The sequence below is a fragment of the Sprattus sprattus genome (assembly GCF_963457725.1).
Source record: "Sprattus sprattus genome assembly, chromosome: 15".
Classification (NCBI taxonomy): Eukaryota; Metazoa; Chordata; class Actinopteri; order Clupeiformes; family Clupeidae; genus Sprattus; species Sprattus sprattus.
The window spans coordinates 7,380,191-7,407,933 of record NC_137913.1 but is presented as its reverse complement, the minus strand read 5'-3'; the positions used below and the strand labels follow the sequence as shown (position 1 = coordinate 7,407,933).

At 47.2% G+C, this 27,743-nt stretch overlaps 5 protein-coding genes across 5 annotated transcripts; 2 read left to right on the top strand and 3 right to left on the bottom strand.

The window, feature by feature from the left end:
* Positions 1-391: 391 nt before the first annotated feature.
* On the bottom strand, positions 392-3,056 carry LOC308376245 (neurofilament light polypeptide-like; the record flags this gene model as incomplete). The annotated part of the gene is made up of 3 exons (XM_080852540.1): positions 392-785; positions 1,432-1,556; positions 2,037-3,056. The coding sequence occupies 3 exons, from the start codon at positions 3,054-3,056 to the stop codon at positions 392-394; spliced, it is 1,539 nt and encodes a 512-aa protein (XP_080708666.1).
* A 1,092-nt stretch (positions 3,057-4,148) lies between these two features.
* LOC308376244 (neurofilament medium polypeptide-like) lies at positions 4,149-7,612 on the top strand (the record flags this gene model as incomplete). The annotated part of the gene is made up of 4 exons (XM_080852539.1): positions 4,149-5,177; positions 5,673-5,797; positions 5,887-6,124; positions 7,349-7,612. The coding sequence occupies 4 exons, from the start codon at positions 4,149-4,151 to the stop codon at positions 7,610-7,612; spliced, it is 1,656 nt and encodes a 551-aa protein (XP_080708665.1).
* Positions 7,613-12,886: 5,274 nt separating this feature from the next.
* Positions 12,887-15,395, bottom strand: LOC308376243 (neurofilament light polypeptide-like; the record flags this gene model as incomplete). The annotated part of the gene is made up of 3 exons (XM_080852538.1): positions 12,887-13,274; positions 13,601-13,725; positions 14,370-15,395. 3 exons carry the CDS (start codon positions 15,393-15,395, stop codon positions 12,887-12,889), a joined length of 1,539 nt encoding a protein of 512 aa, XP_080708664.1.
* A 1,127-nt stretch (positions 15,396-16,522) lies between these two features.
* LOC308376242 (neurofilament medium polypeptide-like) lies at positions 16,523-19,953 on the top strand (the record flags this gene model as incomplete). The annotated part of the gene is made up of 4 exons (XM_080852537.1): positions 16,523-17,551; positions 18,024-18,148; positions 18,237-18,480; positions 19,705-19,953. 4 exons carry the CDS (start codon positions 16,523-16,525, stop codon positions 19,951-19,953), a joined length of 1,647 nt encoding a protein of 548 aa, XP_080708663.1.
* Positions 19,954-25,068: 5,115 nt separating this feature from the next.
* Positions 25,069-27,534, bottom strand: LOC308376241 (neurofilament light polypeptide-like; the record flags this gene model as incomplete). The annotated part of the gene is made up of 3 exons (XM_080852536.1): positions 25,069-25,465; positions 25,728-25,852; positions 26,509-27,534. The coding sequence occupies 3 exons, from the start codon at positions 27,532-27,534 to the stop codon at positions 25,069-25,071; spliced, it is 1,548 nt and encodes a 515-aa protein (XP_080708662.1).
* Positions 27,535-27,743: the final 209 nt, after the last annotated feature.

Genomic DNA, 27,743 nt, shown 5'->3' with positions numbered 1-27,743 from the left:
TGATGGTGTTTGTTAGTTCACACAATTGTAATTAAATAAATATTATGGAAACACAACATGAGGTCACCTGTGGGGCAGTGATGGAGTGTGATGTGTCAGCATCCCGCTCACAGTTCTGTGTAGGTTGCGTGTGGTGTGTATAGTGTGTGTGGTGTGTGTATAGTGTGTGTGGTGTGTGTGTGTGTGGTGTGTGTATAGTGTGTGTGGTGTGTGTGTGTGTGGTGTGTATAGTGTGTGTGTGGTGTGTATAGTGCGTATGGTGTGTGTGGTGTGTAGTGTGAATGGTGTGTGTATAGTGTGTGTGGTGTGCTTATGGTGTGTGTGATGTGTATAGTGTGTGTGGTGTGTGTATAGTGTGTATAGTGTGTGTGGTGTGTATGGTTGTTTTTTTTCACTCACTCTCTCCTTCCTCCTTCTCTTCTTCCACTTCTCCCTCCTGTTTCTCTTCTTCATCACCTTCTCCTTCCTCTCCTTCCTTCTCTCCCTCCTCCTCTACCTTCTCCTCCTCTTGATCCTCTCCCTTCTCCTCCTCTTCCTCTTCCTTCTTTGCAGGGCTGGCCCTTGCCTTTTGGGCCGTGCAGGAGGTCAACATGTCATCGCTGAAGGAGGAGGAGCTGAGGAGGCGCGTTCCCAGCAGATAGGGGGCGCCAGAGGTCAGGCTGGACTGCACAGAGAAGACGGGGCGCCCAAAGGACGGGGTGGAGGAGATGGTGTGTGAGAAGACGCTGGACATGCCCCCGACTCCGCCCACGTTGAAACGCGTCTCTTCCCCCTCCAGCAGCTTCCTGTAGGCCACACAGAGAACACTCAGAGACAGCAGACTTCTAGAACATTCACATGGAAGAATCTACAGAGTTTCTGGGTTTTCACTGGTTGTTTAAAAGACTTCTAGAACATTCACATGGAATTATCTGCAGAGTTTCTGGGTTTTTACTGGTTGTTTAAAAGACTTCTAGAACATTCACATGGAAGAATCTACAGAGTTTCTGGATTTTGACTGATTGTTTAAAAGACTTCTAGAACATTCACATGGAAGAATCTGCAGAGTTTCTGGGTTTTTACTGGTTGTTTAAAAGACTTCTAGAACATTTACATGGAAGAATCTGTAGAGCTTCTGGGATTTGACTGGTTGTTTAAAAGACTTCTAGAACATTCACATGGAAGAATCTGCAGAGTTTCTGGGATTTGACTGGTTGTTTAAAAGACTTGTAGAACATTCACATGGAAGAATCTACAGAGCTTCTGGATTTTGACTGGTTGTTTAAAAGACTTCTAGAACATTCACATGGAAGAATCTGCAGATTCTGGGGTTTCACTGGTTGTTTAAAAGACTCATGAGGGACCTTGCATTTGTCCTGCACTGTAAGAATATCTATCTCCCTATCAGAGGCACTGGGCCATGACTGACTTTGTTGGTTGGAGACCACTGACCTGTAGGCGGCGATCTCAATTTCAAGAGCCATCTTGACATTCAGCAGGTCCTGGTATTCTTTCAAGTAGTGCGCCATCTCGTTCTTTATGGTCCTCAGCTCGTCCTCTAGTTGGCCAATCAAGTCCTGGGGAGACAGAGGAGAGGGGGATGAACAGAGATGGAGAAGGAGACATGACAGTATTGAGAAAGGAGAGATTAGGAGCAGTAAGCTTCACACGCAAAACTAGTGGCTCTCTTTAAGGACCAGCAGTTTACCCCCCATATCACACACCACACACACCACACACACACACACACACACATATGCACACACACACTTATAGACACACTCACACATATCTACACACACACACACACACATATACACACACATGTTGAGACCACTGTCTGCAGTGGTCTCAACACTGTCAGTCTAAAGTGGTTCTACCTGCATGTTTACATGTGTGCTGAGGTTATTATGTATGTGTGTGTAGTGGTTTCTAACTGCATGTTTACATGTCTGCTGAGGTTATTATGCATGTGTGTGTAGTGGTTCTACCTGCTTGTTTACATGTCTGGTGAGGTTATTATGCATGTGTGTGCATGTGTGTGTAGCGGTTCCTACCTGCATGCTGGCGATCTCGTCGCTCTGCTTGTCCTCCACCTCCTGCAGCTGTCTCTCCAGCGCCTGGTTGAGGCTCTGGCAGGCCTGGATCTCCAGGTCTCGGGCTTTCAGCAGGCGCCTGAACTCGCCCGCCTCGTCTCGGGCCAGGCGGATGTCGTCCGAGTGCCGAGCCGTGGTGTCGGCCATGGTGCCAACCTTGGTGCGGTACCACTCTTCGGCAGACTGGATGTTCTGCTTAGTCAGGCGCTCGTACTGGGCCCGGATGTCCCGCAGTGCTGCCGACAGGTCCGGTTTCACCACATTCATCTCCACGGAGACCTGCGCGCTGTAGTGCAGCTGGGCCTGCAGCTCAGTGATCTCCCCCTCATGGAGCCGCTTGAGGAAGGCCAGCTCGTCCAGGAGGGTGTCCAGACGCTTGTCCTCCTCGGCCTGGCCCAGGGCTGTCTCGTCCGCCCCCTTACGCGCCTCCGCCAGCCGGCCATCCGAGTCCTCGCGTGCCAGCACCTCCTCTTCGTAGCGGCCCTGCAGGGCACGCAGCGCCTCTCCCAGCTGATGCCTGTGCTCCTGCGCGGCCTGCCGTTCCCCGCACGCCTCCTCCACTGCTGCGCGCAGCTGCCGCACCTCCTGCTCGTAGATGGAGTGCAGGCCGGATGGTTCCCCGTGGCACTGACGTAGAACCTGCAGCTCGGACTCCAGCGCGCGGTTCTGCTGCTCAAGATGGTGCACACACTCGATGAAGCCAGCGAAGCGGTCGTTCAGGTCCTGCAGCTGCGCCTTCTCCGCCGTGCGCACCGCCTTCATCTCCGAGCTCACCTGCGCCGCCTTGCTCATCTCCAAGTCGGTCGCCATGGGAGACAGGGAGTAGTGAGGAGCGGCGCGGGACATGGGAGAGGAGTAGGAGCTGAAGACGGAGCGGGAGCGAGACGAGCCCCCGTAGCCTCCAGCCCCCCCACCGCTGCGTGCCACCACTCGCCGGCGGTGGCTGGCGGGGAAGAAGGGATCGTAGCTGAGAGAAGCCATCGCGATCAGACGGGTGAGACACAAGAGAGGATGAGAGAGAGAGAGAGAGAGAACAGGAGAACAGGACAGTGAGACTGAGAGGAGAGCAGGGAGAGATGAACGCAGACGGCTGCTGAGAGCGTCTGTGGCTCTGGGGGTGCAGCATCGGGGCTTTTATACCTGCAGTCAGGACGTGACTGGGACGTGACAGTGACAGGCAGGTTTTTTTTTCACCCACTCTGACCGTCAGCAGCATCCCATTCACTGGGGTATTCACTGCAACAGTGTACGAGCAGGGAGGGAGGAGAGAGAGAGATAGAGAGAGAAAGTGTGGCGAGAGAGGGAGGAGAAAGAGAAATGAAGGAGTGAGAGAGGCAATAAAGAGGAAGAAGCAGAAACTGCAGGAGGTCATTGAGTCCAGTGAAGTATTTTAAGTTGTAAGAAACCATGATTAATGCCCTGTCCAGCATTTTTTCAAAACTCTTCACACAGTGGGCTTTACAGATAGACACCTCAGCAAATCAGTTAACCCTTGGTGCAAAATGCACTACAACCACCAAAACACTTCATACTTCACCCAAAAGGGACTCATGCTGCCATAACTATAGCATATGCGCTCCTCCATTTAACTACTTTATCACTCAATGTACAATACACTCAAAAACACAGACGACTTGAAGCTTTGCAAAATGCATATATTATGTGTTGCTGTATCCTCTATTTTCCACACAGTTTAGTGTTGCATTGAAAAGAAAAGAAAAATGTATGATACCACATAAAATATGCTATCAAATATGTAATATAAAATGAATTACAGTAAATATGAAATTCAGCTACATGCCTCAAAATAGGCTCCATGCTACATTGTCTGTGGAAAATATAGTACAAAAAAGTGTGTTGTCATGACACTCACAAACAGCCATCTGGGATTGTCTTCATCAGCTCTCCATCCTGAAAAGAGCCCCTCCCCTGCACTCTATTGATTTATGGAGGGACGCAGCGGCAGGCCTATAAATACAGCGGAGCAGCACTCCACCACATCTCCACAATCTCACTTGCCATCAGTTCAGGACACACCGGCACACCGAGAGCACGCACACCGGGAGATACACAATGGATGTCATCGGGGCTACATCTCGCAGAAGAGCGCTCGACACACGGGGCATCCGCGCCTCCCCATCTGCCAGCCTCAGGTCGCACTCCTGGTCTCAGAGAGCCCCCAGCTCCACGTCCATGTCCTTCAAAAGAACCACCAACTTGCCAGCAAGCAGGGCATACACGAGCGCCTCCGCCGCAGTCTTTGCCTCTCCAGGCAGCCTAGAGCTCTCATCCGCGCTCAATGCCGACCACGCGCGCAACAACGAGAAGGAACAGCTTCAAGGGCTGAATGACCGATTCGCCAGTTATATCGATAAAGTCCGTTATCTGGAAGAGCAGAATAAACTGCTGGAGAATGAAATCCAAGAACTCCGGCAGAGGAAGTTCACGCAGTCAAAACTTAGTGATGCATTCGACGAAGAGCTGAGCGAACTCCGTTCCACGCTAGAGCAGCTGCACAGAGAGAAAGCTCAGATCATTGTTGATGCAGATAACATCGAAGAAGATATTCACCGTCTGAAAAATCGCTATGAGGATGAAGCACGCTTTAGAGAAAAAACAGAGATTGCAATCCGGGAACTGAAGAAGGAAAAAGACGACTCTGTTTTGATTAAATCGGACCTGGAGAAAAAAGTTCAGTCTCTCTTGGATGAAGCAGACTTCCTGCGCAGTTACCACGAAGATGAGGTATGCGAACTCCTTGCTCAGCTCCAGGAGGCGCAGGTGCCTGTGGATATGAGGGAGTTCAGTAAAACGGACATCACCTCCGCGCTCCGGGAAATCCGCGCGCAACTGGACGGTCTCTCCTCACAGAACTTGCAGCAAGCGGAAGAGGTGTTCCAGTGCCGCTATGCCAAACTTTCGGATGCGGCAGATCAGAACAAGGACGCGGTCAAATCTGTTCGGGATGAGATCGCAGATTATCGCAGGCAGCTGCAGGTGAAGAATGTTGAACTGGAGGCTCTCCGTGGCACGAAGGAGTCCCTTGACAGACAGCTGAATGACACTGATGACCAGCATAACAACGACCTAGGCAGCTACCAGGTTAGTTTCGTTGAGTGATAAATATAGTAAATTCGTCATGGGAAATATATAATTACGGTCCAGTTGCATGCGAGCTCAATGCAAAAATGCATACTGCATGTAAGTATTAAAATGGACAAATTAAGAAACATGCATGTAAATGAATCATTAGGTGCCAAAGAAGATTACAACTTTCCTTCACGTTTTGTTTTGTACATAGCATTTCACAGACAGTTAGTTTAGAACATTAAAACAGCATAAACTTCATTAGTAAGAAGTATCTCAATATATTTTACAGTCCTTATAACTAATAATTGAATTTGGTGGCTAAGTGTGAGATTGTAGCAAACAACGAACATGCAAAGAGGCTCATTGCTAGTGCCTCTACTCAGGTCTTAGCCAATGAGATGTGTTTGTGATGAGACTCTAGCCAATGAGATGTGTTTGTGATGAGACCCTGACCCTGTCCTGCTCTCCTCTAACTCAGCCCTTTCTTCCCTCTCCCTTCTTCCCCAGGAGATGATCCATCAGCTGGACAGCGAGCTGAAGGGAATGAAGAGGGAGATTTCTCACCACCTCAGGGAATACCAGGATCTGCTCAATGTCAAGATGGCTCTGGATGCTGAGATCGCTGCCTACAGGTGAGTCAGTCTGCAGAATAATATAATATTTCATGTAGCACGTGCCACACGTGCACACAGCCATGCTCACACTTTTTGTGTCTGTGCAGGAATCTTCTGGAGGGTGAAGAGACTTTCTTTAGTGGATTTGCTGATTCGTACCCAAGTCCCGCCTTTGCATACCGTCAGCCAATGACCTCCAGAGCAAAGAAAGAGGACAAACAGGCAGACCTGAACGAGGACCTGGCTGCCGTAGCGGAGGAGCTTCAGGCAGAGGGGGGTGAGGAAGAGGAGGGGGATGAGGAAGAGGCTGTGGAAGAAGAGGTGGCTGCCTCCATGCAGCCTACAGTGAGTGCTACACCCCCTACAGGAGAGGAAGAGGAGGGTGATGAGGAGGAAGAAGAGGGGGTAGAGGAAGAGGAAGGAGATGAGGCGGAAGAGAAGGCAGATGCTGAGGAAGAGGAAGAAACCAGCAAAGGATCTAAAGATGAGGAGCAGGATGATAAAGAACAAGAGTCAGGAGAGAAAGATAAAAAGAGTGATTTAGAGGGAGAGGAGAAGAAGAGTGATATAGAGAAAGAGGAGAAGAAGAGTGATTCAAAGGGAGAGGAGAAGAAGAGTGATACAGAGAAAGACAAGAAGAAGAGTGATTCAGAGGGAGAGGAGAAGAAGAGTGATTTAGAGGGAGAGGAGAAGAAGAGTGATACAGAGAAAGACAAGAAGAAGAGTGATTCAGAGGGAGAGGAGAAGAAGAGTGATTTAGAGGGAGAGGAGAAGAAGAGTGATTCGGAAGGAGAGGAGAAGAAGAGTGATTCAGATAAAAAGGAGAAGAAGATTGATACAGAGAAAGAGGAGAAGAAGAGTGATTCAAAGGGAGAGGAAAAGAAGAGTGATACAGAGAAAGAGGAGAAGAAGAGTGATTTAAAGGTAGAGGAAAAGAAGAGTGATACAGAGAAAGAGGAGAAGAAGAGTGATTTAAAGGTAGAGGAAAAGAAGAGTGATACAGAGAAAGAGGAGAAGAAGAGTGATACAGAGAAAGAGGAGAAGAATAGTGATACAGAAGGAGAGGAGAAGAAGAGTGATACAGAGAAAGAGGAGAAGAAGATTGATACAGAGAAAGAGAAGAAGAAGAGTGACATAGAGAGAGAGGAGAAAAAGAGTGATTCAGAAGGACAGGAGAAGAAGAGTGATTCAGAGAAAGACAAGAAGAAGAGTGATTCAGAGGGAGAGGAGAAGAAGAGTGATTCAGAGGGAGAGGAGAAGAAGAGTGATACAGAGAAAGAGAAGAAGAGTGATACAGAGAAAGAGAAGAAGAAGAGTGACATAGAGAGAGAGGAGAAAAAGAGTGATTCAGAAGGACAGGAGAAGAAGAGTGATTCAGAGAAAGACAAGAAGAAGAGTGATTCAGAGGGAGAGGAGAAGAAGAGTGATTCAGAGGGAGAGGAGAAGAAGAGTGATACAGAGAAAGAGGAGAAGAAGAGTGATACAGAGAAAGAGGAGAAGAAAGTTGAGACAGAGAAGGAGGCAGGAAATGGAAAAAAGGGGATAAAGAAGGCAGCAGACACTGAGCAGAAGCAGGAGGAGGAGGAGAAGGAGGTCGCTATCTCCAACGGAGAACAGAAGAGTCCCACCCAGACACCTGGAAGCCCAAAGGAGGAGGTGGTTCTGACCCAAACCGAAGAGACGATCACCAACGGAGAGAAGGTCGCCCCCAAGCCTGCCAAGAGCAAGGCAGCCGTGGAGGTCAAAGAGGCAAAACCCACTCCCGAGAAAGCAGCCAAGACATCTGCCCCAGCCCCTACTGCCCCAGCCTCTACAGAGGCGAAAGAGAAGTAATAAGTAACACTAGGAGTCAAAACTACTAAGACAAGGCACAGCAAGTGATCACAGCTGCTTGTAATGCTGACAAACCGACAGTCGTGTCCCAAAGGTACTACTCCATCAAAAGTGTCCACGGATGGCCACTGGTCCATTGTGATCCAGCACTGATCCTCCAGCTGTGCTCTGCTGCGCTGCTAAAGCTACCTGCCTTACAGGCGCCTCGTGCTGGGCGCTCTCTCAGCCATGTAACATAACAACACAAATACTGCTGTTTACAACTCCAAAGCAATATGTCAAAACCATGCAATATGTCAAAACCATTGCCTCAATAAAAAAAAAAGCAATACAAACCTCCCTGCATCGTGTGAGCTCTATTCTTTTCCTTTGGGTGTGGACTCCTTTCCAAAAGGTCTCTCTGTGTGGGGCCTGTCCAGGCATGACATGTACATCCACGTGTGGCTGTTATTCATTTACTGGTGTTTCTATAGATGGGTAACATATTTGGGTAATATATTTGAAGGATCGAGTGTTAGCAATTAATACATTATGTCTGTATCAGTGCCCAATAAGACCTGCGGTAAGTATGATTTATCACCTGTATTCACAAAGTTCTTATTGAAAAGGTCATTGATTCCCGGCATATCCTTAATAACAACCTAGTTGGTCTCAATCTAAAGTCACTGATGTATAGCAACAATCAAAATAGAAAGTGTATAGCATCTTCATATACCATCTGAATATTGACAGAATCTTATTAAGCACGCTAAAGTTGAAGAAGAGACCGGAGGACGAAGTCAGGTTTCTGGAGTTTATTTCAGCGTGGAGAACCCTTCTCAGCCGATACTAAGAGAAAGGCTTACCCGACAGCAGAATGCGCCGGCATTTATATAATTCAGTCAGGTAGAGTGCAATAGGGCAGGGGAGGACCCCACCCTAGGTGAGAGGGAGGGGGAGACAGTGGGGTGAGGTATATTCACCTATGGGGGGAGGGGGTGACACCAAGTTACATAGGATTTTAGCAGGAAGAGGGGGCTCACATGTCATTTGTTCAGGTCTCAGTGAGACAGACAGAGTACACATCCAATAATGAGTTGCAGATAGAAAATAAGGAGTTAATATCCTACAACAACAGAATAGCAATATTTCCAGTTCCATCAATATGTTACTTCTAGTGGCAAAACAGTTGTAGAATAAGTATTCTTAGTGGCAAACTTGATGACAATGAGCACACTTCAAAAGCAGAAATACCTCAATAATTTATCATTACTGATCCAGCACGGGCTCCCTGTTCTAAAATCAAATCGAGGCTTACTTTGCTGAAATAAGAAAGACATAATTAAAATGGCACATTAATCCTTTATTAAAGCAGCATAACGGAACAATTGCTTATTGCTACAGAGATGCTAGGGGCTAAAACTAGCAAAACCTCTTGAAATGTGCTTACTTTGACACTTTGGCAAACTATATAGTCAACAACTGTCCTAACACTGTCAATTATCAAGCAAGTGCAACACAAGACAAAGCAAGACGGCAAATAAGCTACTTACTAGTTCAGCTGACAGTAGAAACCGGATGGCTTCAGGCAAACCTACATAACCCAGTAACATGCATATGGACCCTGGTATGGCAATGGCACGGAAGCGATTCTCCACATTAAAAGTCATTTTAGCGCCCAAATTTTTTTTAAGCTGTTGTTTTGAGTCAAAACTGATTATCCTAACCCTGAAGTACAATTACTGCATTAATGCCACTTTAACAGTAAATATCCTATTATTCATTCAAAACATGTTTCCTGTTCTAAAGTAAAGGCTGGTAGTGTTCTAATGACAATGTATAAAAGATAAAATCAAGTTATGTATGTATGATTATGCATGATTATGACATTTTTATTTCAAAATAATGTTAACAAAACACTTTTCCTTTGGACATCAGTGCAAGTTCCCTTCCACACCCATCCAAAGAGACAGTCTTTAAGAGCCTTAAGCCTTTGTCAGTCTCTGACTGAGTTCAAATACCACACTTCATTTAAGATAATCAAAATACAAATCCTTATGTATGTGGTGTGAAAGAGTCATTCTTGATCGTTTGTTTCAGCATCTTTGAAGCTGAAGGCCATGATGACATGGGTGGTCGTTCATCTTCAACAGGTTTAGGCGAGTCGACTGTCTGTCTGACTGTCTGTCTGCACATCAAAGAAGAGGACACAACACCACTATTTATTGAAAAAATTATGTTTAATGAGCTTCAAATAAATAGGGATATGTATTGTTATGAAGGGTGAATGTGTCTTTATTGCCTATGACCTGAAGTCAAAGTGGGTATTTTTATATCAGTCTTAGTACAGGGAAAGTAAACCTTGATCTTAGAACAGGGACCCTATGCTGGATCACTAATGATACTTTGTTGTTGCTACTGTTTGAAGTGTACTCATTATTATCAAGCAGGTTTCCACTTTAGAACAGGGGCCTGTCTACCAGTTATAGAGCTGTATGCCAGTAACACTTTAGAACCAGGGGCCCGTCTACCAGTTATAGAGCTGTATGCCAGTAACACTTTAGAACCGTGGCCCCCTCTCCCAGTCGTAGAGCTGCGTGCCATGTATCAGTGAATATCTGTGAATATATGAATTCTTTAAAGTGAATATCCGTATTCTTTAAAGTGAATATATGTATTCTTAGAAAATGAATATCCGTATTCTTTGAAGTGAGAGTCTTTATTCTTTAAAGTGAGTATTTGTGTTCTCTAAAGTGAGTGCCCGTTCTGTCTGTGCTGAGAGTCTGTGCTTGTTTCCTTGAGTGCTGAGAGTCTGTTTAATTCTCCTCTCTGTCTCTTCTGAGAGCCCTGTGTTCTTCTGAAGGGGACCAGAGGCAAAGCAGCCTCTAAACTGAGGCCCTGTCACATTTAGCTGCTGTGATGACAGTGTGCTGTGCTGTGTGTCACATTCAGCTGCTCTGATGCCAGTGTGCTGTGCTGTGTGTAGCCATTCAGCTGCTGTGATGCCAGTGTGCTGTGTTGTGTGTCACATTCAGCTGCTGTGATGCCAGTGTGCTGTGCTGTGTGTCGTGGTTCAGCTGCTGTGATGCCAGTGTGCTGGTGAAAGCACAAGATTCAGGCTTTTTTGCATTTCAAAATGACACTCAGAGCAAAGTGAGGTTCAGCAGATTAAGAGTTTATTTGTCCACCATTGTGTTCCTCTGTGGAGCGTCTAAGGCATCTGGATCATCAGGGTCATAAGCACACTTGTGTCAAGGTTACAGGCAGGTTTAAGCTAACGGCATTGTTAGGGGATCGCTTAGCTTCTTTACACAAATAAAAATACACTCTTTGCTTACAGAAATAAAAACAGTCCCAGTCACACACTCGTGGCTTACACAAATAAAACACACACTGCGCCAGCCTTGTGCCCATGCGCTCTCAGGACTGCTCCTGGATGGGGTCTTGCTTACGGCCATGTTGGTCATACCACATTGGAGTTGGAGCTGTGTGTGTCGGTGTCTGTGGTGTGTGTGTATTTGGTGTGTTTGTTGTGTGTGTATGCTGTGTGTGTGTGTCTACATGTCACACAAACACACGGATTGATCTGTGTGTGTGTCACTTAGCACCAGGGGTCTGGATACATTCTTTCTACTTTTCCTTTGGTTTGGAGTCAGTCTTTTTCTCCTCCTCTTTGCTCTCTCCGTCCCCTCCTTTCTCCTCTTCACCTTCCTCCTCTTCTCCCTCCTCTTCACCTTTCTCCTCTCCTCCCTCCTCCTCTCCTCCCTCCTCTTCACGTTCCTCCTCTTCTCCCTCTACCTCCTCTTCCTCTTCGCCTGCTTCCGCTTCCTCTGCTGGGAAAAGACACACAAATTAGTTTTACCTCATTACTTGTGACTATCAGACTCAACATGATGGTGTTTGTTAGTTCATACAATAATAATGAAATAATGAAAAATGAGGTCACCTGTGTGGCAGTGATGGAGTCTGATGTGTCAGCATCCTCCTCACAGATCTGTGTATGGTGTGTGTGGTGTGAATAGTGTGTGTGGTGTGTGAATAGTGTGTGTGGTGTGTATAGAGTGTGTGGTTCAGGGGCGGATCTAGCCCTATTTTGGGGGGGCTGGAGCCCCCCCAAAAGTTTCATTAGCCCCCCCAAACAAAAATGGTTTAATTTTTTTTATTCTGAGATCGTCAAACTCACACCTATCAACCGATTTTGTGAACGTAATAAGTTTCATTTTTAGAGTTAGAAATAAAATAATCTCGAGTTGCACAGGACTCCTGCCTGTTTGAGACTGTTCTGTGGCAAGCGCACAGCTTTGTTTGGTCGTGCGTGCCTGCGTGCGTGAGTGAGTGAGTGAGACAGAGCGTGCAGACAGACGGTGACAAGACAACGTCAAATAAACAGACTGGGAGCGACTGTCCGACTCAAGCTGGAAAAAGCTGAGAAAGTTGCCATAATCAGCTGCTCGATACAAAGGTATAGCGCATTAAGTTTAAAATGGTAAACTAAACGAAATGGTTAAATCATTGTGGATTTATTATAGATGTCGTGGCTCTTTTGATCATGCCGGTTCATTGATCCTGTGGGTATGCTAGCCTACTCAGTAGCTCAGCCAGATAAAACTAGCTAGTGAATTCCAGCCTACAACGTTAACCGTTGATGCCGCTCCATGTAGTTTGAATTATACTGAGGATTGGAAGGAGAAAGCGCCGGAGAAAAGTACTCGGACTGCCTTTATCACAAGGTACGTTTCATCGTAAATACACACACCTAACAAGGCCCGCCCATTACAGCTGCCCCATCGTAAGTCTGAGCTACAACTGCAACTAATCTGTCTCTTTTCATTAAATGATTATGCTACAGTATAATAAGCACCTCTCAGCAGATGTCTTCAATATGTCTTTGTGCCATATTTAAAATCTAAATTTGTTAATTTCTCACCTAAAACCCACTAGAGGACACTTATTTAAAATAATATTTTCCAAAAAAATCTTCTGGGGGAGCATGCCCCCAGACCCCCCTAGTTCTGTTGGGTTACAGGAAAAAGAATAGGATTCTCTAGGGGCTTAGCCCCCCCAAAAGTCGGAACCTAGATTCGCCCCTGGTGTGTGTGGTGTGTATAATGTGTGTGGTATGTGTATAGTGTGTATGGTATGTATGGTGTGTATAGTGTGTGTGGTGTGCGTATGTGTATAGTGTGAATCGTGTGTGTATGGTGTGTGTGGTGTGAATAGTGTGTGTGGTGTGTGTATAGTGTGTGTGGTGTGTGTATAGTGTGTGTGGTGTGTATGGTGTGTATGGTGTTTTTTTCACTCACTCTCTCCTTCCTCCTTCTCTTCTTCATCACCTTCTCCTTCTTCTCCTTCCTTCTCTCCCTCCTCCTCTCCCTCCTCCTCTCCTTCCTTCTCTCCTCCCTCCTCTTCCTCCTCTCCCTTCTCCTCCTCTTCCTCTTCCTTCTTTGCTGGGGTGGCCCTTGCCTTTTGGGCCGTGCAGGAGGTCAACATGTCATCGCTGAAGGAGGAGGAGCTGAGGAGGCGCGTTCCCAGCAGATAGGGGGCGCCAGAGGTCAGGCTGGACTGCACAGAGAAGACGGGGCGCCCAAAGGACGGGGTGGAGGAGATGGTGTGTGAGAAGACGCTGGACATGCCCCCGATTCCGCCCACGTTGAAACGCGTCTCTTCCCCCTCCAGCAGCTTCCTGTAGGCCACACAGAGAACACTCAGAGACAGCAGACTTCTAGAACATTCACAAGGAAGAATCTGTAGAGCTTCTGGGTTTTTACTGGTTGTTTAAAAGACTTCTAGAACATTCACATGGAAGAATCTACAGAGCTTCTGGATTTTGACTGGTTGTTTAAAAGACTTCTAGAACATTCACATGGAGGAATCTACAGATTCTGGGGTTTCACTGGTTGTTTAAAAGACTAATGAGGGACCTTGCATTTGTCCTGCACTGTAAGAGTATCTATCTCCCTATCAGAGGCACTGGGACATGACTGACTTTGTTGGTTGGAGACCACTGACCTGTACGCGGCAATCTCAATTTCCAGAGCCATCTTGACATTCAGGAGGTCCTGGTATTCTTTCAGGTAGCGCGCCATTTCGTTCTTTATGGTCCTCAGCTCGTCCTCAAGTTGGCCAATCAAGTCCTGGTGGAGAGACAGAGGAGAGGGGGGTGAACAGAGGTGAAGGAGAAGGACACATGGCAGTAATGAGAAAGGAGAAAGGAGAGATTAAGAGCAGTAAGCTTCACACACAAATCTAGTTGCTCTCTTTCAGGACCAGCTGTTACCCCTCATATCACATACTACACACACACACACACAAACACACACACACACACACACACATACAAACTTATACAAACACTCACACACATACACAGACATACACACTCATATACACACACAAACATACACAAACACAACTGTACTGGCTGCATATTGATGATTACATGTGAGTCACTGGCTGTCTGCAGTGGTCTCAACACTGTCAGTCTGTAGTGGTTCCAACCTCCATGTTTACATGTCTGCTGAGGTTATTATGCATGTGTGTGTAGTGGTTCCTAACTGCATGTTTACATGTCTGGTGAGGTTATTATGCATGTGTGTGCAGGGGTTCCTAACTGCATGTTTACATGTCTGGTGAGGTTATTATGCATGTGTGTGCAGGGGTTCCTAACTGCATGTTTACATGTCTGGTGAGGTTATTATGCATGTGTGTGTAGCGGTTCCTACCTGCATGTTTACATGTCTGTTGAGGTTATTATGCATGTGTGTGTAGCGGTTCCTACCTGCATGCTGGCGATCTCGTCGCTCTGCTTGTCCTCCACCTCCTGCAGCTGTCTCTCCAGCGCCTGGTTGAGGCTCTGGCAGGCCTGGATCTCCAGGTCTCGGGCTTTCAGCAGGCGCCTGAACTCGCCCGCCTCGTCTCGGGCCAGGCGGATGTCGTCCGAGTGCCGAGCCGTGGTGTCGGCCATGGTGCCGACCTTGGTGCGGTACCACTCTTCGGCAGACTGGATGTTCTGCTTAGTCAGGCGCTCGTACTGGGCCCGGATGTCCCGCAGTGCTGCTGAGAGGTCCGGTTTCACCACATTCATCTCCACGGAGACCTGCGCGCTGTAGTGCAGCTGGGCCTGCAGCTCAGTGATCTCCCCCTCATGGAGCCGCTTGAGGAAGGCCAGCTCGTCCAGCAGCGTGTCCAGACGCTTCTCCTCCTCGGCCCGGCCCAGGGCTGTCTCGTCCGCCCCCTTACGCGCCTCTGCCAGCCGGCCATCCGAGTCCTCGCGTGCCAGCACCTCCTCTTCGTAGCGGCCCTGCAGGGCACGCAGCGCCTCTCCCAGCTGATGCCTGCGCTCCTGCGCGGCCTGCCGTTCCCCGCACGCCTCCTCCACTGCTGCGCGCAGCTGCCGCACCTCCTGCTCGTAGATGGAGCGCAGGCCGGATGGTTCCCCGTGGCACTGACGTAGAACCTGCAGCTCGGACTCCAGCGCGCGGTTCTGCTGCTCTAGATGGTGCACACGCTCGATGAAGCCAGCGAAGCGGTCGTTCAGGTCCTGCAGCTGCGCCTTCTCCGCCGTGCGCACCGCCTTCATCTCCGAGCTCACCTGCGCCACCTGGCTCATCTCCAAGTCGGTCGCCATGGGAGACACAGCCAGGGAGTAGTGCGGAGCGGCGCGGGACATGGGAGAGGAGTAGGAGCTGAAGACGGAGCGGGAGCGAGACGCGCCCCCGTAGCCTCCAGCCCCCCCACCGCTGCGCGCCACCACTCTCCGACGGTGGCTGGCGGGGAAGAATGGATCGTAGCCGAGAGAAGCCATCGCAGAATCAAGAGATCAGACGAGTGAGACACAAGAGAGAGGGGAGAGAGAGAGAGAGAGAACAGGACAGTGAGACTGAGAGGAGAGCAGGGAGAGATGAACGCAGACAGCTGCTGAGAGCGTCTGTGGCTCTGGGGGTGCAGCATGGGGGCTTTTATAGCTGCAGTCAGGATGTGACTGTGACGTGACGTGACCATGATGCAGGGCAGGGTGTTTTCTTTTCACCCACTCTGACCGTCAGCAGTATCCCATTAGCTGGGGTGTTCACCCCCATAGTTTACGAGCAGGGAGGGAGGAGAGAGAGAGAGATAGAGAGAGAGGGAAACAGAGAAGTGTGGAGAGAGAGAGAGAGGGAGGAAAAAGAGAAATGAAGGAGAGGAGAGAGGCAATAAAGAGGAAGAAGCAGAAACTGCAGGAGGTCATTGAGTCCAGCGAAGTATTTTAAGTTGTAAGAAACCATGATTAATGCCCTGTCCAGCATTTTTTAAAAACTCTTCACACAGTGGGCTTGACAGACACACACCTCAGCAAATCAGTTAACCCTTGGTGCAAAATGCACTACAACCACCAAAACACTTCACCCAAAAGGGACTCATGCTGCCATAACTATAGCATATGCGCTCCTCCATTTACAGTTACTACTTTATCACCCAATGTACAATACACTCAAAAACACAGACAACTTGAAGCTTTGCAAAATGCATATATTATGTGTTGCTGTATCCTCTATTTTCCACACAGTTTAGTGTAGCATTGGAAACACATGGAAAATGTATGATACCTCTAACACATAAAATATGCAATAAAATATGTAATATAAAATGAATTACAGTAAATATGAAATTCAGCAATATGCCTCAGGACAGCTCCATGCTACATTTTCTGTGGTATTCTATAGTACAAAAAAAGTGTGTTGTCATGACACTAACAAACAGCCAGCTGGGATTGTCTTCATCAGCTCTCCATCCTGAAAAGAGCCCCTCCCCTGCACTCTATTGATTTATGGAGGGACGCAGCGACAGGCCTATAAATACAGCGGAGCAGCAGTCCACCACATCTCCACAATCTTACCGCAGTATTCAACTTGCCATCAGTTCAGGACACACCGGCACACCGGGAGCTGCACAATGGATGTCATAGGGGCTTCATCGCGGAGAAGAGTGCTCGAGACACGGGGCATCCGCGCCTCCCCATCTGCCAGCCTCAGGTCGAACTCCTGGTCTCAGAGAGCCCCCAGCTCCACGTCCACGTCCTACAAAAGAACCGCCAACGTGCCAGCAAGCAGGGCATACACGAGCGCGTCCGCCGCAGTCTTTGCCTCGCCAGGCAGCCTAGAGCTCTCATCTGTGCTCAATGCCGACCACGAACGCAACAACGAGAAGGAACAGCTTCAAGGGCTGAATGACCGATTCGCCAGTTATATCGATAAAGTCCGTTATCTGGAAGAGCAGAATCAACTGCTGGAGACTGAAATTCAAGAACTCCGGCAGAGGAAGTTCACGCAGTCAAAACTTAGTGATGCATTCGACGAAGAGCTGAGCGAACTCCGTTCCACGCTAGAGCAGCTGCACAGAGAGAAAGCTCAGATCATTGTTGATGCAGATAACATCGAGGAAGATATTCACCGTCTGAAAAATCGCTATGAGGATGAAGCACGCTTTAGAGAAAAAACAGATATTGCAATCCGGGAACTGAAGAAGGAAAAAGAAGACTCTGTTCTGATTAAATCGGACCTGGAGAAAAAAGTTCAGTCTCTCTTGGATGAAGCAGACTTCCTGCGCAGTGACCACGAAGAGGAGGTCAGCGAACTCCTTGCACAGCTCCAGGAGGCGCAGGTGCCTGTGGATTTGAAGGAGTTCAGTAAAACGGACATCACCTCCGCGCTCCGGGAAATCCGCGCGCAACTGGACGGCTTCTCCTCACAGAACCTGCATCAAGCTGAAGAAGTGTTCCAGTGCCGCTATGCTAAACTTTCGGATGCGGCAGATCAGAACAAGGACGCGGTCAAATCTGTTCGGGATGAGATCGCAGATTATCGCAGGCAGCTGCAGGTGAAGAATGTCGAACTGGAGGCTCTCCGAGGCACGAAGGAGTCCCTGGACAGACAGCTGAATGACACTGATGACCAGCATAACAACGACCTAGGCAGCTACAAGGTTAGTTTCGTTGAGTGGTAAATATTGTAAATTCGTCATGGTAAATATATAAATACGGTCCTGTTGTATGCGAGCTCAATGCAAAAATGCATACTGCATATAAGTGTTAAAATGGCCAAATTAACAAACATGCATGTAAATGAATCATTAGGTGCCAAAGAAGATTACAACTTTCCTTCACTTTTTGTTTTGTATAGACCATTTCACACACAGTTAGTTCAGAACACTAAAACAGCATAAACTTCATTAGTAAGAAGTATCTCAATATATTTTACAGTCCTTATAACTAATAGGTCTGAATTTGGTGGCTAAGTGTGAGATTTCAGCAAACAACAAATATCCAAAGAGGCTCATTGCTAGTGCCTGAAATCAGGTCTTAGCCAGTGAGATGTGTTTGTGATGAGACTCTAGCCAATGAGATGTGAGGCTCTCCTCTAACGCAGCCCCTTCTTCCCTCTCCCTTCTTGCCCAGGAGATGATCCATCAGCTGGACAGCGAGCTGAAGGGAATGAAGAGGGAGATGTCTCACCACCTCAGGGAATACCAGGATCTGCTCAATGTCAAGATGGCCCTGGATGCTGAGATCGCTGCCTACAGGTGAGTTAGTGTGCAGAATAATATGATATTCCATGTAGCACGTGCTCACGTGCACACAGCCATGCTCACACTTCTTGTGTCTGTGCAGGAAACTTCTGGAGGGGGAAGAGACTCGCTTTAGTGGATTTGCTGATTCATACCAAAGTCCTGCCTTCCCATACCGTCAGCCAATGACCTCCAGAGCAAAGAAAGAGGACAAACAGGCAGACCTGAACGAGGACCTGGCCGCTGTAGCGGAGGAGCTTCAGGCAGAGGGGGGTGAGGAAGAGGAGGGGGATGAGGAAGAGCAGGAGGCTGTGGAAGAAGAGGTGGCTGCCTCCAAGCAGCCTAAAGTGAGTGCTACACCCCCTAAAGGAGAGGAAGAGAAGGGTGATGGGGAAGAGGCAGAAGGAGGAGAGGAAAAGGGGGAAGAAGAAGAGGAAGGAGATGAGGCGGAAGAGAAGCCAGATGCTGAGGAAGAGGAAGAAACCAGCAAAGGATCTAAAGATGAGGAGCAGGATGATAAGGGTGATTTAGAGGGAGAGGAGAAGAAGAGTGATACAGAGAAAGAGGAGAAGAAGAGTGATTCAGAAGGAGAGGAGAAGAAGAGTGATTCAGAAGGAGAGGAGAAGAAGAGTGATAAAGAAGGAGAGGAGAAGAAGAGTGATTCAGAGGGAGAAGAGATGAAGAGTGATATAGAGAAAGAGGAGAAGAAGAGTGATTCAAAGGGAGAGGAGAAAAAGTGTCATTCAGAAGGAGAGGAAAAGAAAAGTGATTCAGAGAAAGATGAGAAGAAGAGTGATACAGAGAAAGATGAGAAAAATAGTGATACAGAAAAAGAGGAGAAGAAGAGTGATACAGAGAAAGAGGAGAAGAAGAGTGATATAGAGAAAGAGGAGAAGAAGAGTGATTCAGAGGGAGAGGAGACGAAGAGTGATAGAGAGAAAGAGGAGAAGAAGAGTGATTCAGAGAAAGAGGAGAAGAAGAGTGATATAGAGAAAGAGGAGAAGAAGAGTGATTCAGAGAAAGACAAGAAGAAGAGTGATATAGAGAAAGAGGAGAAGAAGAGTGATATAGAGAAAGAGGATAAGAAGAGTGATTCAGAAGGCGAGGAGAAGAAGAGTGATTCAGAGAAAGACAAGAAGAAGAGTGATATAGAGAAAGAGGAGAAGAAGAGTGATACAGAGAAAGAGGAGAAGAAGAGTGATACAGAGAAAGACAAGAAGAAGAGTGATTCAGGAGAGGTGAAGAAGAGTGATGTAGAGAAAGAGGATAAGAAGAGTGATTCAGAAGGAGAGGAGAAGAAGAGTGATTCAGAGAAAGACAAGAAGAAGAGTGATTCAGGAGAGGTGAAGAAGAGTGATTCAGAGAAAGAGAAGAAGATTGATTCAGAGAAAGAGAAGAAGAGTGATTCAGAAGGAGAGGAGAAGAAGAGTGATTCAGAGAAAGAGAAGAAGAGTGATTCAGAAGGAGAGTTGAAGAAGGGTGATACAGAGAAAGAGGAGAAGAAAGTTGAGACAGAGAAAGAGGCAGGGAAGGGGGAGAAGGAGATAAAGAAGGCAGCAGACACTGAGCAGAAGCAGGAGGAGGAGGAGAAGGAGGAGGCAGCTATCACCAACGGAGAACACAAGAGTCCCACCAAGACAGCTGGAAGTCCAAAGGAGGAGGTGGTTCTGACCCAAACCGTAGAGACCATCATCAAAGGAGAGAAGGTCGCTTCTAAGCCTGCCAAGAGCAAGGCAGCCGTGGAGGTCAAAGAGGCTAAACCCACTCCCGAGAAAACAGTCAAGACATCTGCCCCAGCCTCTACAGAAGCGAAAAAGTAACACTAGGAGTCAAAACTACTAAGACAAGCTACAGCAAGTGATCACAGCTGCTTGTAATGCTGACAAACCGACAGTCGTGTCCCAAAGGTGCTACTCCATCAAATGTGTCCACGGTTGGCCACTGGTCCATTGTGATCCAGCACTGATCCTCCAGCTGTGCTCTGCTGCGCTGCTAAAGCTTTCTTTCTTACAGGTGCCTCGTGCTGGGCGCTCTCTCAGCCATGTAACATAACAACACAAATACTGCTGTTTACAACTCCAGAGCAATATGTCAGAACCATTGCCTCAATAAAAGCAATACAAACCTCCCTGCATCATGTGAGCTCTCTTCTCTTCCTTTGGGTGTGGACTCCTTTCCAAAAAGTCTCTCTGTGTGGGGCCTGTCCAGGCATGACATGTACATCCACATGTGGCTGTTATTCATTTACTGGTGTATCTATAGATGGGTAACATATTTGGGTAATATATTTGAAGGATCGAGTGTTAGCAATTAATACATATGTCTGTATCAGTGCCCAATAAGACCTGCGGTAAGTATGATTTATCACCTGTATTCACAAAGTTCTTATTGAAAAGGTCATTGATTCCCGGCATATCCTTAGTAACAACCTAGTTGGTCTCAATCTAAAGTCACTGATGTATAGCAACAATCAAAATAGAAAGTGTATAGCATCTTCATATACCATCTGAATATTGACAGAATCTTATAAGCACGCTAAAGTTGAAGAAGAGACCGGAGGACGAAGTCAGGTTTCTGGAGATTATTTCAGCGTGGAGAACCCTTCTCAGCTGATGCTAAGAGAAAGGTCTACCCGACAACAGAATGCGCTGGCATTTATATAATTCAGTCAGGTAGAGTACAATAGGGCAGGGGAGGACCCCACCCTAGGTGAGAGGGAGGGGGAGACAGTGGGGTGAGGTATATTCACCTATGGGGGGAGGGGGTGACACCAAGTTACATAGGATTTTAGCAGGAAGAGGGGGCTCACATGTCATTTGTTCAGGTCTCAGTGAGACAGACAGAGTACACATCCAATAATGAGTTGCAGATAGAAAATAAGGAGTTAATATCCTACAACAACAGAATAGCAATATTTCCAGTTCCATCAATATGTTACTTCTAGTGGCAAAACAGTTGTAGAATAAGTATTCTTAGTGGCAAACTTGATGACAATGAGCACACTTCAATAGCAGAAACACCTCAATAATATATCATTACTGATCCAGCACGGGATCCCTGTTCTAAAATCAAATCGAGGCTTACTTTGCTAAAATAAGAAAGACATAATTAAAATGGCACATTAATCCTTTATTAAAGCAGCATAACGGAACAATTGCTTATCGCTACCGAGAGGGGCTAAAACTAGCAAAACCTCTTGAAATGTGCTTACTTTGACACTATGGAAACAATATAGTCAACAACTGTCCTAACACAGTCAATTATCAAGCAAGTGCAACACAAGACAAAGCAAGACGGCAAATAAGCTACTTACTAGTTCAGCTGACAGTAGAAAGCTACATAACCCAGTAGGTTAATATGCCTATGGACCCTGGTATTGCAATGGCACGGAAGCGATTCTCCATATTAAAAGTCATTTTAGCGCCACAATTTTTTTTAAAGCTGTTGTTTTGAGGCAAAATTGATTCTCCTAACCCTGAAGTACAATTACTGCATAATGCCACTTTAACAGTAAATATCCTATTATTCATTCAAAACATGTTTCGTGTTCTAATGAGCTTAAGAAGGTTGCCACATGGCTCAATATAAACAGACTCTCACTGAATGTCCAAAAAACCAAGTTTATGCTCTTCCATTTCAGACAGAAAGATATCTCAAATATAACCCTCGACCTAAAGATCAATGGTGAACCCTTGGAACAGGTAGAAAGTTTCAATGTTCTGGGATTAACTCTGCACGAGACACTAAACTGGAAACATCACACCGACAAAACTGCTAACAAAATTTCTCGTACACTCGGCCTAATGAACCGTATGAAAAATGTTTTACCAGGTTCCACTTTAATAACTATGTACAATGCTCTAATAGTTCCGCATCTACATTTCGGTGTACTATTATGGGGTCTCAATCCGGCACGTCTGGTACATCTACAGAAACGAGCTATGAGGATCATCACCAAAAGCAAATATAATGAGCATATGAGCCAATTTTCATACGGTTAAATCAATTAAAATTAGATGATATCTACATAATACAGTGCCTGAAATTCTACCACAAGTTCTTAAACAATAACCTCCCTGCTTATTTCCTGAACATGACACAACACTCAAAATGCATCCTGTCATAACTATAACACAAGGCACCATCTTAGACTTTACACCCCTTTTTGCAGGACTGCTGCCTACAAACATTGTATCAGACATCATATTCCATATTTACTGACACACTTAGACACATGCATGACAGACAAACTCACTACACATAGCCTTGAAGGATTAACCCGGTATTCAAAAGCCCACCTCATTTCCAAATATTCTGCCAGCTGTACAACAGAACATTGCTATGTTTGCAACTAAGCTATTTTTACTTGTAATATCATTAATTTATTTTAATTTATTTGAATAGCAATTAACTACTCTGGGTGGATCCTATGATAGCGGCACAATATGTAGCCTTATAGGATTCTCCCGACAGCATCATATACTTTTCTATACACTGTTCTAAATTCTTTGTTTATTTTATGTATCTAATTTATTGTATGTTATTCCATCCATAAAATTGTACTTATATTGTTGCTGTCAAATAAACAGTTCTGAGTTCTGAGTTCTGAGTTCTAAAGTAAAGGCTGGAAGTGTTCTAATAACAATGTATAAAAGATAAAATCAAGTTATGTATGTATGATTATGTATGATTATGACATTTTTATTTCAAAATACTGTTTACATTTTTCCTTTGGACATCAGTGCATCCAAAGTTCCCTTCCACACCCATCCAAAGAGACAGTCTTTAAGAGCCTTAAGCCTTTGTCAGTCTTCAAATACCACACTTCATTTAAGATAATCAAAATACAAATCCTTATGTATGTGGTGTGAAAGAGTCATTCTTGATCGTTTGTTTCAGCATCTTTGAATTAAATGAAAGAAGCTGAAGGCCATGATGACATGGGTGGTCGTTCATCTTCAACAAGTTTAGGCGAGTCGACTGTCTGTCTGCCTGTCTGTCTGCACATCAAAGAAGAGTACACAACACCACTATTTATTGAAAAAGTGATGTTTAATGAGCTGTAAATAAATATGGATATTTACTGTTATGAAGGGTGAATGTGTCTTTATTGCCTATGACCTGAAGTCATAGTGAGTATTTTTGTATCAGTCTTAGTACAGGGAACGTAAACCTTGATCTTAGAACAGGGAAACTATGCTGGATCACTAATGATACTATGTAGTTGCTACTGTTTGAAGTGTACTCATTATTATCAAGCAGGTTTCCACTTTAGAACAGGGGCCTGTCTACCAGTTATAGAGCTGTATGCCAGTAACACTTTAGAACCGTGGACACATCTACCAGTCGTAGAGCTGTGTGCCATGTATCAGTGAATATCTGTGAATATATGAATTCTTTAAAGTGAACATCCGTATTCTTTAAAGTGAATATATGTATTCTTAGAAAATGAATAACCGTATTCTTTGAAGTGAGAGTCTTTATTCTTTAAAGTGAGTATTTGTGTCCTCTAAAGTGAGTGCCCGTTCTGTCTGTGCTGAGAGTCTGTGCTTGTTTCCTTGAGTGCTGAGAGTCTGTTTGATCTCCTCTCTGTCTCTTCTGAGAGCCCTGTGTTCTTCTGCAGGGGACCAGAGGTAAAGCAGCCTCTAAACTGAGGCCCTGTCACATTTAGCTGCTGTGATGCCAGTGTGCTGTGCGGTGTGGCACGCTTCAGCTACTGTGATGCCACTGTGCTGTGCTGTGTGTCGTGGTTCAGCTGCTGTGATGCCAGTGTGCTGGTGAAAGCACAGGATTCAGGATTCATTTCAAAATGACACTCAGAGCAAAGTGAGGTTCAGCAGATTAAGAGTTTATTTGTCCACCATTGTGTTCCTCTGTGGAGCGTCTAAGGCATCTGGATCATCAGGGTGATAAGCACACTTGTGTCAAGGTTACAGGCAGGTTTAAGCTAACGGCATTGTTAGGGGATCGCTTAGCTTCTTTACACAAATAAAAATACACTCTTTGCTTACAGAAATAAAAACAGTCCCAGTCACACACTCGTGGCTTACACAAATCAAACACACACTGCGCAAGCCTTGTGCCCATGCGCTCTCAGGACTGCTCCTGGATGGGGTCTTTTATTACGGCCATGTTGGTCATACCAAATTTGGAGTTGGAGCTGTGTGTGTGTGTGTCGGTGTCTGTGGTGTGTGTGTATTTGGTGTGTTTGTTGTGTGTGTATGCTGTGTGTGTGTGTCTACATGTCACACAAACACACGGATTGATCTGTGTGTGTGTCACTTAGCACCTGGGGTCTGGATACATTCTTTCTACTTTTCCTTTGGTTTGGAGTCAGTCTTCTTCTCCTCCTCTTTGCTCTCTCCGTCCCCTCCTTTCTCCTCTTCACCTTCCTCCTCTTCTCCCTCCTCTTCACCTTTCTCCTCTCCTCCCTCCTCCTCTCCTCCCTCCTCTTCACGTTCCTCCTCTTCTCCCTCTACCTCCTCTTCCTCTTCACCTGCTTCCGCTTCCTCTGCTGGGAAAAGACACACAAATTAGTTTTACCTCATTACTTGTGACTATCAGACTTAACATGATGGTGTTTGTTAGTTCACACAATAGTAATGAAATAAATATTATGGAAACACAGCATGAGGTCACCTGTGGGGCAGTGATGGAGTCTGATGTGTCAGCATCCCACATACAGATCTGTGTATGGTGTGTGTGGTGTGTATAGAGTGTGTGGTGTGTGTGGTGTGTATAATGTGTGAGGTATGTGTATAGTGTGTATGGTATGTATGGTGTGTATAGTGTGTGTGGTGTGCATATGGTGTGTATAGTGTGAATCGTGTGTGCGTATGGTGTGTGTGGTGTGAATAGTGTGTGTGGTGTGTGTATAGTGTGTGTGGTGTGTGTATAGTGTGTGTGGTGTGTATGGTGTGTATGGTGTTTTTTTTTCACTCACTCTCTCCTTCCTCCTTCTCTTCTTCATCACCTTCTCCTTCTTCTCCTTCCTTCTCTCCCTCCTCCTCTCCCTCCTCCTCTCCTTCCTTCTCTCCTCCCTCCTCTTCCTCCTCTCCCTTCTCCTCCTCTTCCTCCTCTTCCTCTTCCTTCTTTGCAGGGCTGGCCCTTGCCTTTTGGGCCGTGCAGGAGGTCAACATGTCATCGCTAAAGGAGGAGGAGCTGAGGAGGCGCGTTCCCAGCAGATAGGGGGCGCCAGAGGTCAGGCTGGACTGCACAGAGAAGACGGGGCGCCCAAAGGACGGGGTGGAGGAGATGGTGTGTGAGAAGACGCTGGACATGCCCCCGATTCCGCCCACGTTGAAACGTGTCTCTTCCCCCTCCAGCAGCTTCCTGTAGGCCACACAGAGAACACTCAGAGACAGCAGACTTCTAGAACATTCACATGGAAGAATCTGTAGAGCTTCTGGGTTTTTACTGGTTGTTTAAAAGACTTCTAGAACATTCACATGGAGGAATCTACAGATTCTGGGGTTTCACTGGTTGTTTAAAAGACTCATGAGGGACCTTGCATTTGTCCTGCACTGTAAGAGTATCTATCTCCCTATCAGAGTCACTGGGACTTGACTGACTTTGTTGGTTGGAGACCACTGACCTGTACGCGGCAATCTCAATTTCCAGAGCCATCTTGACATTCAGGAGGTCCTGGTATTCTTTCAGGTAGCGCGCCATCTCGTTCTTTATGGTCCTCAGCTCGTCCTCAAGTTGGCCAATCAAGTCCTGGTGGAGAGACAGAGGAGAGGGGGATGAACAGAGGTGAAGGAGAAGGAGACATGGCAGTAATGAGAAAGGAGAAAGGAGAGATTAAGAGCAGTAAGCTTCACACACAAATCTAGTTGCTCTCTTTCAGGACCAGCTGTTACCCCTCATATCACACACCACACACACACACACGCATATACATACACACACACAAACACACACACACACACACACACACACACACACACACACACACACACACACACACACACACACATACAAACTTATACAAACACTCACACACATACACAGACATACACACTCATATACACACACAAACATACACAAACACAACTGTACTGGCTGCATATTGATGATTACATGTGAGTCACTGGCTGTCTGCAGTGGTCTCAACACTGTCAGTCTGTAGTGGTTCCAACCTCCATGTTTACATGTCTGCTGAGGTTATTATGCATGTGTGTGTACTGGTTCCTAACTGCATGTTTACATGTCTGCTGAGGTTATTATGCATGTGTGTGTAGTGGTTCCTAACTGCTTGTTTACATGTCTGGTGAGGTTATTATGCATGTGTGTGCATGTGTGTGTAGCGGTTCCTAACTGCATGTTTACATGTCTGGTGAGGTTATTATGCATGTGTGTGTAGCGGTTCCTACCTGCATGCTGGCGATCTCGTCGCTCTGCTTGTCCTCCACCTCCTGCAGCTGTCTCTCCAGCGCCTGGTTGAGGCTCTGGCAGGCCTGGATCTCCAGGTCTCGGGCTTTCAGCAGGCGCCTGAACTCGCCCGCCTCGTCTCGGGCCAGGCGGATGTCGTCCGAGTGCCGAGCCGTGGTGTCGGCCATGGTGCCGACCTTGGTGCGGTACCACTCTTCGGCAGACTGGATGTTCTGCTTAGTCAGGCGCTCGTACTGGGCCCGGATGTCCCGCAGTGCTGCCGACAGGTCCGGTTTCACCACATTCATCTCCACGGAGACCTGCGCGCTGTAGTGCAGCTGGGCCTGCAGCTCAGTGATCTCCCCCTCATGGAGCCGCTTGAGGAAGGCCAGCTCGTCCAGGAGGGTGTCCAGACGCTTCTCCTCCTCGGCCCGGCCCAGGGCTGTCTCGTCCGCCCCCTTACGCGCCTCTGCCAGCCGGCCATCCGAGTCCTCGCGTGCCAGCACCTCCTCTTCGTAGCGGCCCTGCAGGGCACGCAGCGCCTCTCCCAGCTGATGCCTGCGCTCCTGCGCGGCCTGCCGTTCCCCGCACGCCTCCTCCACTGCTGCGCGCAGCTGCCGCACCTCCTGCTCGTAGATGGAGCGCAGGCCGGATGGTTCCCCGTGGCACTGACGTAGAACCTGCAGCTCGGACTCCAGCGCGCGGTTCTGCTGCTCTAGATGGTGCACACGCTCGATGAAGCCAGCGAAGCGGTCGTTCAGGTCCTGCAGCTGCGCCTTCTCCGCCGTGCGCACCGCCTTCATCTCCGAGCTCACCTGCGCCACCTGGCTCATCTCCAAGTCGGTCGCCATGGGAGACACAGCCAGGGAGTAGTGCGGAGCGGCGCGGGACATGGGAGAGGAGTAGGAGGTGAAGACGGAGCGGGAGCGAGACGAGCCCCCGTAGCCTCCAGCCCCCCCACCACTGCGCGCCACCACTCTCCGGCGGTGGCTGGCGGGGAAGAAGGGATCGTAGCCGAGAGAAGCCATCGCAGAATCAAGAGATCAGACGAGTGAGACACAAGAGAGAGGGGAGAGAGATGAGCGAGAGCTGAGAGGAGGAGAGAGAGAAAGAGAGAGAGAACAGGAGAAGAGTACAGTGAGACTGAGAGGAGAGCAGGGAGAGATGAACGCAGACGGCTGCTGAGAGCGTCTGTGGCTCTGGAGCTGCAGCATCGGGGCTTTTATAGCTGCAGTCA